Genomic DNA, 10,000 nt, shown 5'->3' on the forward strand with positions numbered 1-10,000 from the left:
AGCGGAAGTGCGTGTGGGTGGATGTCAAGAGCGTGTGGGTGGATGTCTGCAGCCAGACCCCTCTCGCTTTCAGCCGCGAGCTTAGGGACCGTCTGCAAAGTGCAAAACTGAAAACGACCACAATGGTAAAATTTCAATAGCGTCGCCATTATTGACTCTAGAGACCCAAAACTTGTTCCATAGAGGCATGGCCTCTTCATCGTCCTACTACATTTATTAGTTTTGAAAAATATATCTTATTTTTTAAGATTTTTTATTTAGGAACAATTTCAATGGCGTTGCCATTATTGACTCTAGATCCCTAAAACGTTTTCCATATGCATGGGCTCTTTATGGTCTTACTGCAACCTTATGTTTTGACAAATATATCTACTTATTGTTAAGAAATTTATTTGTAGCAAAAATGTCAATATACATACTTTAAGCAACATTTTCAGTCTCAACATAAAACCTGATGCACAATCAAACTGACTCTCTTAACTGCTATTCTGTTAGCTTACATGCTAATGAAATTTGTGCAATATAGCACTGTCCACTTTCCTCCACTTCTCTCCTCCCTCCCCACTCTTTAATCCTCTTCTACGCTACCTACTCTGTATTACTGTGGAGGAATGTGAGCATGTCCACTTGCTCTTTGGTGAGGCTTGCTCTATTTTTGCCCACGATGGTCCCTGCTGCTGAGAACAGACGTTCCGAAGGTGTCGATGTTGCAGGGGCAGCCAGATAGGCTTTCGCCACAACAGCCAGGGCAGGGAACTTTGTTTCATTTTCCTTCCACCGTTGGAGTGGGTTTTTGTCCTTTGGAATCTGTTTCTCCCTAAAGTACGCAAGCAGCTCATTCCTGACAGCATCTTCCCTTCCGTCTTGGCCTGGGTCTTCATCTTCCAGCTCCTCATCATCATCTGTGCCAAGCAACGTGTCCAGAACAGTCTTTGGCTTCTGTCTGGAATGATCTGGCTGGTCACTGTCATCTTCTTCAGGCTCTTCCCTCACTTGCACTCGTCTGGCTTCAAGTGAAAGGGTCAGAAGTAGGGTTGCCGCGGTATACGGTATTACCGGTGTTACCGGTGTTGAGGCCCACACCGTTTACTCGGTGTTGCACCGGCAACAGTTTTTTTTTTTTTTTTTTTTTCAGTAATAAAAAACAAATTCAGTAAAAATGAATAATACAATTATAATTAAGAAAATTAACATGTGTAGAATAGGCCACAGTTCTGCTCTGTGCGGGAGAATTGTCGCGCCGAGAATTGACGGGCTTCCTTACAAGACCGGTAACCATAGCAACGCCAGTAAACAAACCCCGCAAAGCCCAATCCCTACGTGAGCTCCCCGCGCTACGGCCATCCGGAGGCGCACAGAGCTTTTGGCCATGATATTATGATATATACAATTATATTATACTATTATATATAGAACGTTACAAGACGCTGAGAATTGGCGCGCTGCCAGCCGCTGTCACCGAGTGTGAGAGGAGAATAGACGGAGAAGATGGCGGTTGACCTATAGTTTCAAAGTTAATACCATTTATACCGGTAATACCGGTGTTGACACGATCGTATTACTCGGTGTGAAAATGTCCACACCGCGGCAACCCTAGTCAGAAGTTTGATTTTCACCTTCAGGATGTCTTCTGTGGACAGGAACTGGAGTTTTCGGAATCTCGGATCAAGGGCCACGGCGAAGATGCACACATTTTTCCTGTCTACATTATATGTAGCCTCAATCTTCCATCTGAAAAATAATGGATTTGATTTGCACACTTATGATAAAAGAAATTCAAGGTGCTTAGAGAGAAAGATAATATTAGAATCAATAGCTCTACATGATAGAATGCCAATGGGAAAACATTGAAAAATGCAAACTGGGAAAGCTTAATTAAAATATTCAGTTAGTTCACTATCAGAGATTTAAAGAGCTGGATAATCAAACTAACCTTGAAGCAATCTGCTGCGGCTGCTGTTTGGAAGGTGGCAACGGGGGCGGACTCAAAGACTGTCTTTGTGGACTTCTGTAGGGCTTTCACCAGCGGAGGCAGGACAGAGACTGTGACGTATGCTTCTCCACTCAGGAGGCTGGTGGCTTGCCCAAAGGGCTCAAGTGCTTGCTGTAGCTCCTCCAGGAGGCTCCACTGGTCACAGGCCATCGCAAGGAGGCGTGTGATCATATAGTAAGAACTATTCCATCCAACAGCTACATCCTGGGTCAACTTGTGTTGAGCTGTGCCCATTTGCTCTTGTTTGAGTTTCAACTTCAGGGTGGTGACATCGCTGCTATGGAAGTACCCGGCGAGGCTCCTTGCTAATGCGGGGCTCTTTCAGAGCATGGTTGACGATCAACTGGGTGTTATGGCCAGCACATCGAAGTGAGGCAACGCCATGCCTCTCTTCAAGGATTCTAAGGGCTTTGACCACATTAGCTGCATTATCGTGGACAATCGCCTGGACATCATCAAGGAGAGAGAAGTCAAACTTCTCGGCAACCTCTTCAATCCAGCGAGCAATGTTTTCTGCAGAGTGTCGTCCTCAAGGGGCTTTGTGCACAAAACGAATGAGACCATCTCCCAGTTGTCGTTGATGTAGTGGCAGGTCACTCCGAGGTATGCCTCTGTGGCAATACTTGTCCAGGCATCGGTGGTGAGCGTGATTTTTGAGGACCTGTTCTTTACGTCTTTCTTCAAATCTTCAAGAGTGTGTTGATATGCCTTCTCCAACTGCTTTGTGAACAACCACCTGGAGGGACAGTTGAAGCCTGGGCAGGCATATTCGATCATGTCTATGAATGCTTCACCCTCAACAAGAGACAAAGGCCTCATGTCTTTGACGATCACCTGTAAGACAAAGAAAATCATTATTAATAACAACATGAACATAGCACCTTTCATAGAGCCATAGGATCAATAAAGCCTAATCTAATATGTTGCTTACAATGTAAGAAGATTAATTATTAGACAATCCAAACAAGGACACATAGAAAAGGGCCAAGTTAACTGAAGAAACACCCATAACCTAGCTAATAAATATAGGACACAAAAAATGGACACAGCCTTTCCATCCTAAAAGATGCTCAAAGCAAGCAACAGTGAGCTAATAATTACTGACTCTCAAGATCCTTTTGCTCCGTTCAGCTGCCTTCTGTGGAGTGCATTGTGTCTTTCCCAAGATAGGACGGCAAGGTTCTTTGCTTTGTCCTAGAAAACCCAAAGCATGCATATTAGAACAACAGCTATGACAGTGGGGCATTTTAAATATACTCTTAACCTCATTGCAGTGCTATGCTATGATTAGTTTATTTGAATGCTAACGTGGCTACTTTTAAAAGTAATGTTATGTCCAACAATGCATTTGATCATCATGGCTAGCCTAACGCAGCAGCTGTGTCTCTGTCTGTGTTGTTTTGTAACATGGAAATTGCCAGGGGTGCACATAACAATTTTGATCTGGTTCTCACAGGAGCACCAGTTTGTTTCTTGGTGCTCATGCATTCATGTTTATCTAGAAGCACGTAGAGTATTCAATCTACACCTTACAATGTTTGGTACTCAAATGAACCCTATCACACTTAGTTGTGGTGCTCATTTTAAGGTTTTCAGCTAGGCTAACCAACGCATCTTAGCTCTCTGTGCAGTTTGTTTGTGCTAGGTTAGTAGCTAAAGTTCACGTTAGCTACTATAACTGAGATAGCTGTGTTCTGCAGCCGTAAGCCAGCTACCATTCAAGCTAACATTAGCTAAACAGCTGTCTAGGCGCCAGTACCTAGCCAACGTTAACGTAAGCCACCAACCCAGCACGAACAAACCGCACAGCGCAGAGCCCAAGCCACACCACACAAACATGAAATTAATTTAACCAACGTTGGTACTTACTTGCGATTGTCTCCATCACGAGTGACAATGGGGTGCCTCCGTTTCGGATGCTCCAACATTGCTGTCGTGCTCTTGTTATATGCCAACTCCATTTGGCAAAGAGTGCAAATCACAACACCTTTCCGTTTAGGAATTAACTTGAAGTATTTCCATACCTTTGATGATTTCGGGCACAGACATTTTCCTTTTATTGTAACTTTCGTCCATTTTGCAATGTTTTTTCCTCGTGTGGCGAAAATCGTTGACGGAGGAAAAAAAAAAGTCATTGTTATTTGTTCTCCCTGTGTTGATATCCTCCCCTCCTCACCACCATAATAAAAACTCAGAACACACAGAGCAATCGTTTAAAGCCCCCACCTGAACATTATTGATTCAGCTGTTAAAACTTTATAGAGCTCCCAACGGAAGCAAGGACTCCAGCGTTCAGATAACCTGGGAGGGTCAGGACGAGAGGAGCGGGGTGTTCCACAGCCTGTACCTCAGTGTGTTCCTTAGCGTGTTCCCTGATGTGTTCCCTGGCGTGTTCCTTACCGTGTTCCCTGGCGTGTTCCTTAGCGTGTTCCCTGACGTGTTCCTTGGCGTGTTCCTTAGCGTGTTCCCTGACGTGTTCCTTGGTGTGTTCCTTAGCATGTTCCTTAGCATGTTCCCTGGCATGTTCCTTAGTATGTTCCATAAGCGTGTTCCTTAGTGTGTTCCCTGGCGTGTTCTTTAGCGTGTTCCTTGGCGTGTTCCTTGGAATGTTTCTTAGAGTGTTCCGTGGCGTGTTCTGTTTGCCACCATGAGGGGGGAAGGGGACCAGACTCAAACCTTCCTCAAAGACACCTGACCTGAGGGTGTGAATCCCAATGAGGGCTTTGTTAAGCAAGATACCGGATCCCTGACTTTGTTTCAAGTTCACAAATTGTGGACAACTTCTGTATGCAGGCATACAGAAGTTGTCTACATCTTGGAACTGACCCAGCAAAATAAACAATCCTAAAGGCCCCCTCTGAGTAATGGATACTAAATAAGTTTGTGTTTGGGTCTGTGGAGAAAGGGTGCATCATCAGTCACTCACTTCCTGTTCCTCCCCCCACTAGCCTGCCTCTGGTGGGCGTGGCCTATCTGGACGGAACCCTGGTCATCTTTGACCTCGCCACCCAGACGGTCCGTAACCGGTGCAGACACGAGGTGAGGACACACACACACACACACACACACACACACACACACACACACACACACACACACACACACACACACACAGGGGATCAGGTTGATTCTTCTCTCTCCCCCCCCCCTCAAGGCGGGCATCGTGCACATGCAGTGGGAGGAGTCCTCCGCGCTGGTGTCTACGTGCGGTTTGGACGGCGCCCTGCGGCAGTGGGACGGGCGCTCCGGGAACCTGGTGTCGGAGTACCGCGGGCACGCTGCCGAGGTCCTCGCCTTCGCCCTCAACCGGTAACCTAGCAACCAGCCCACCGACCACTGGTCCTCGAAACACACTTTAGAAACTAAATGAAATGGTACTTCATAAAGTAGCATTTTACTACATATACATATATAAACTTAGCACAAAAAGTAAGGACATTTGTGTTTGGTAGATTATTTCTCTGTGGTAACGATGCTTTCTGGCAAAAAATCTTATACTGTTGGAAAGCCTTTTTAGTTCCCTTTCAAATTGTGCCCCATATGTAAGGAACATGCAGTTGTGGGATGAGCAGCAGCGCTGAGTATGTGGGTTGCGCCCATGAAAAATGTGCCAAATCTTTTCTGCCATTGCCAAACAGGTTATTTTGCTGTTGCTATTGACCCTTGTTTTGAGCTTCTGGTAGCCCCAGGTGCTGCCAATCAGGTGCCTGATTGGAACCTGATTGGCAACACCTGTGAGCATGGGCCCTACTACTGTAAGTACAGCTACAGTCAGTAAGTGTCTTCTCCAAGAATCGGCATGCCGCGTTTGACTGATCTGGATAGGGCCCTTGCGATAGGGCAACTTCAAGCTGGTGTTCCGCAAAACCAAGTTGCAGCATTATTTGGATTGAGCCCTAGTACCCTCTCCAAACTGAAGGCCAAGTTCCATATAACGGGGGATGTCAAAGACAGGCCGCGAAGTGGGCGTCCCAAGAAGATGATGCCCCAAGAAGATGACGCCCCAAGAAGACCATTTCATCACCCTGTCAGCCCTTATGCCGCGTTTCCACTGCAGTACGTTTCGGTTCGCCTCAGTCCGGGAGGGAGGGGGTGGTATAGCCCAGCTCAGTTCCGAGGTCGCGTTTCCACCGCCGACAGTACCCTTAATGGTAGGCCGGATGTCGATCGCTGCGGCAGCTACGTAAACATCGTAAACGTCTTCCTCCCCAAGAATGCAGAAGAACGTCTCCACCTCCTTGTTCGCCCAAGCAAGCGTTTTACGCGACATGTTCATTGTAAAGAATAATACCTCGAGGCTGCTGTTTGTTTGTTTTTATCCCCACGTCGCCAGGAAGTGACGGTTCTGTCGACCATTCAACGGAGGGGGTGTGTAGCTCGAATTTTCCGGTACCCTTTCAGGCATCTCGTCTCGTTTTCAGTACCCCAACGGAGGAGTACTGAAAACGAGGGCAAAACGAGTACGGCTCAGTCCGGGTCACGCCCACTTTTGGCGGTGAAAACGCAATCCGTACCGCACCTTTGCGAACCGAACCGTATTGCACCCTGCAGTGGAAACGCGGCATTATGCTGTCTTCTGTCTTCTACAGATTTTGGCTGTTTTAGGCACTTAGGCTGTCTTCTACAGATTTGCAGTCAAGGTTTGCAGGACGATATGGCCGACAGCTCTCTGCCCAGACAATCCGGAACAGACTACACGCAGCCAATCTACGGCCTCATAGGGCTGCCAGGAGTCCTGCCATGACTGCCCTTCACCATCAGGCCCGTTTGCGCTAGTGTCGGCAACACGTGCACTGGAACCTGAACATGTGGAGGAACGTTATGTTCAGTGATGAGTCCCGATTCTGCCTACGGCAGTTGGATCAAAGTGTCAAAGTGTGGAGAAGACTCGGAGAACGCTATGCTGATTGCTGCACCGATAGAATAACATATTTTCGTGGAGGCAGTGTGATGGTGCGGGGCGGCATCTCCCTCACTGGAAAATCGAGGCTTGTCATCATTGGAGGCAATCTCAATGCAGAGAGATATAGAAATGAGATTCTGCAACCAGTGGCAATCCCATATCTCCACAGTCTGGGACCGATCTCGATCCTCCAAGATGACAACGCTCGCCATCAGGGACTACCTCCAGAATATGAGAGTGGAGAGGATGGAATGGCCTGCTAGCAGTCCTGGTGACCAGCACAAGGAGGAGGGGCCATGCTGTTGTGGCTGTGTATGGTTCTTCCACACGCTACTGAGGCTCTTGTTTGTGAAATGAATAAATTGTTAAATTGCCAATATGTCTTGTTCCTTGGATATTGTCTTGTTTCTATTTCAATCATCCAATCCACCAAACACCAAACGATTCAATGGCAGAATAAGCTGTTTGGCATTGGCAGAGAATATTTGGCACATTTTTCATGGGCGCAACCCACATACTCAGCTCTGCTGCTCATCCTTCAAGTGCATGTTCCCTACAAATGGGGCACCATTTGAAAGGGAACTCTACAGGCTTTCCAACGGAATAAGATTTATTGCCAAAAAGCATTGATACCACAGAGGAATAATCAACCAAACACAAATTTCCTTATATATATATATATATATATTTGTGCTGTCAAGCAATTAAAATATTTAATCGCATTAATGTCATAGTTAACTCATGTTTAATCACAATTCTTTTTTCTATGTTAAATATCCCTGATTTCTTTGTCCCATTAATTTTTCTCATTTGAATGCAATTAAACGATGAACATACAAACATACTGCCTTGAACATAGCAGTCAGGCTACTGCTTCTTTGTTTTGAGCCAAAGAAAAATAAATAAATAAATTGCGTTAATCGCGCGATAAAAATATTAACGCCGTTAAAATTGGTTTGCATTAACGCCGTTAATAACGCGTTTAACTGACAGCACTAATATATATATATATATGGGATAATGTGTAGAACGACAATCATTATCAGGAAAATTAGCCCCGACAGGGAGAACAGGACACCGACGCGAAGCGGAGGTGTCTTGCTTCACCCTGAATTACCGGCGATGTTCTATACATTATCCCGCTTATTACACGGCTACTTGCCAAAACGAAAAAATAACTTCACACAGTGTGTCTTTTTACAATTACCATTAGTAGTTTTGATCAGCAGAGAAATAGTCCTCCAAACACGTTGACGTCGCTTAACAACCGAATACGCTGAGGTTGATAAGTGACCGGATTATTGCGGAGTTATACCAAAGACGTGAATCAGACAAAAAATCCACTTTCCTTGACAGCCGTCATTATATGCTTAGTGTTCCACAGCATTGAGAAGAGCCATGTAATAAATACAGGTCATGCTCATCATACACTAATTCAACTTAAAAGGCCAAACTAATACATTATGTAGACTCATTACATGCAAAGTGAGATATTCCAAGCCTTTATTTGTTATAATTTGGAAGATTATTGCTTACAATTTATGAAAACCCAAAATTCAAAATCTCAGAAAAATAGAATGTTGGTTCCATATTGTAGGCTCAAAGTGTCACATTCTAATCAGATAATTAATCCAAAACACCTGAAAAGAGTCCCTGAGCCTTTAAATGGTCTCTCAGCCTGCTTCAGTAGGATTCACAATCGTGGGGAAGACTGCTGACCTGACAGTTGTGCAGAAAACCATCATTGACACCCTCCATAAGAAGGGAAAGCCTCAGAAGGTAATTGCAAAAGAAGTTGGATGTTCGAAAAGTGCTGTATCAAAGCACATTAATAGAAAGTTAAGTGGAAGGGCAAAGTGTGGAAGAAAAAGGTGCACAAGCAGCAGGGACGACCGCAGCCTGGAGAGGATTGTGCGCAAAAGGCCTTTCAAAAGTGTTGGGAGAGGATTGGACTGAGGCTGGGGTGAGTGCATCAAGAGCCGCCACACACAGACAAATCTGTGAAATGGGCTTTAAATGTCGTATTCCTCTTGTCAAGCCGCTCCTGAACAAAAAGCAACGTCAGAAACGTCTTGCCTGGGCTAAAGAAAAAATAACTGGTCTGTTGCTCAATGGTCCAAAGTCCTCTTTTCGGATGAGAGCAATTTTTGCATCTCATTTGGAAACCAAGGTCCCAGAGTCTGGAGAAAGATTGGAGAGGTACAGAATGCAAGATGTTTGAAGTCCAGTGTGAAGTTTCCACAGTCTGCGTTGGTTTGGGAAGCCATGTCATCTGCTAGTGTTGGTCCACTGTGCTTTATTAAGACCAGAGTCAACGCAGCCGTCTACCAGTACATTTTAGAGCACTTCATGCTTTCTTCAGCGGACCACCTTTATGGGGATGCTGACTTCATTTTCCCGCAGGATTTGGCGCCTGCCCACACTGCCAACACTTAAAAACTACTACAAAAACTGGTTCAATGACCATGGGATTACTGTCCTTGATTGGCCAGCAAACTCGCCTGACCTGAACCCCATAGAGAATCTATGGGGCATTGCCAAGAGAAAGATAGAACACATGAGACCGAACAATGCCAAAGAGCTGAAGGCCGATATTGAAGCATCCTGGTCATCCATAACACCTCAGCAGTGCCACAGGCTAGCATCCATGCCACGCCGCATTAAGGCAGTAATTCATGCAAAAGGGGCCTAAACCAATATGCATGATTATACTTTTCATAGGGCCAACATTTCTTTATTTAATGTAATATTCTAATTTTCTGAGATTTTGAATTTTGGGTTTTCATAAGCTGTAAACCATAACCTTCAAAATTATAACAAATAAAGGCTTGGAATATCTCACTTTGCATGCAATGAGTCTAAATAATGTTTTAGTATGACCTTTTAAATTGAATTACTGAAATAAATGAACTTTTGCACGATATTCAAATTTTCTGAGTATGACCTGTATATATAATTACATTTTTTTTTGACTAACATATTTATTTTTCTACATGCTTTTATATTCATAGGGGAGCCAAATTTGAACAAAAATGTATGTCTCTGTCCCTATCTCTTTCTGTAGGGACTCCTCCATGGTGGTGACGGCGTCGGGGGACCACCAG

At 44.9% G+C, this 10,000-nt stretch overlaps 1 protein-coding gene across 2 annotated transcripts in view; it reads left to right on the top strand.

The window, feature by feature from the left end:
- aamp (angio-associated, migratory cell protein) overlaps positions 1 to 10,000 on the top strand; it is a 37,308-nt gene that overhangs the window by 26,326 nt on the left and 982 nt on the right. For both annotated transcript variants that reach the window (XM_030353639.1, XM_030353640.1), the window contains 3 exons: positions 4,942 to 5,032; positions 5,148 to 5,302; positions 9,961 to 10,000. The exon at positions 9,961 to 10,000 is cut by the window's right edge and continues 982 nt beyond it. In XM_030353639.1, coding sequence (XP_030209499.1) covers positions 4,942 to 5,032; positions 5,148 to 5,302; positions 9,961 to 10,000 — 286 coding nt within the window. The remainder of the gene's footprint in view (positions 1 to 4,941; positions 5,033 to 5,147; positions 5,303 to 9,960) is intronic.

Source organism: Gadus morhua, chromosome 4, assembly GCF_902167405.1.
Source record: "Gadus morhua chromosome 4, gadMor3.0, whole genome shotgun sequence".
NCBI lineage: Eukaryota > Metazoa > Chordata > Actinopteri > Gadiformes > Gadidae > Gadus > Gadus morhua.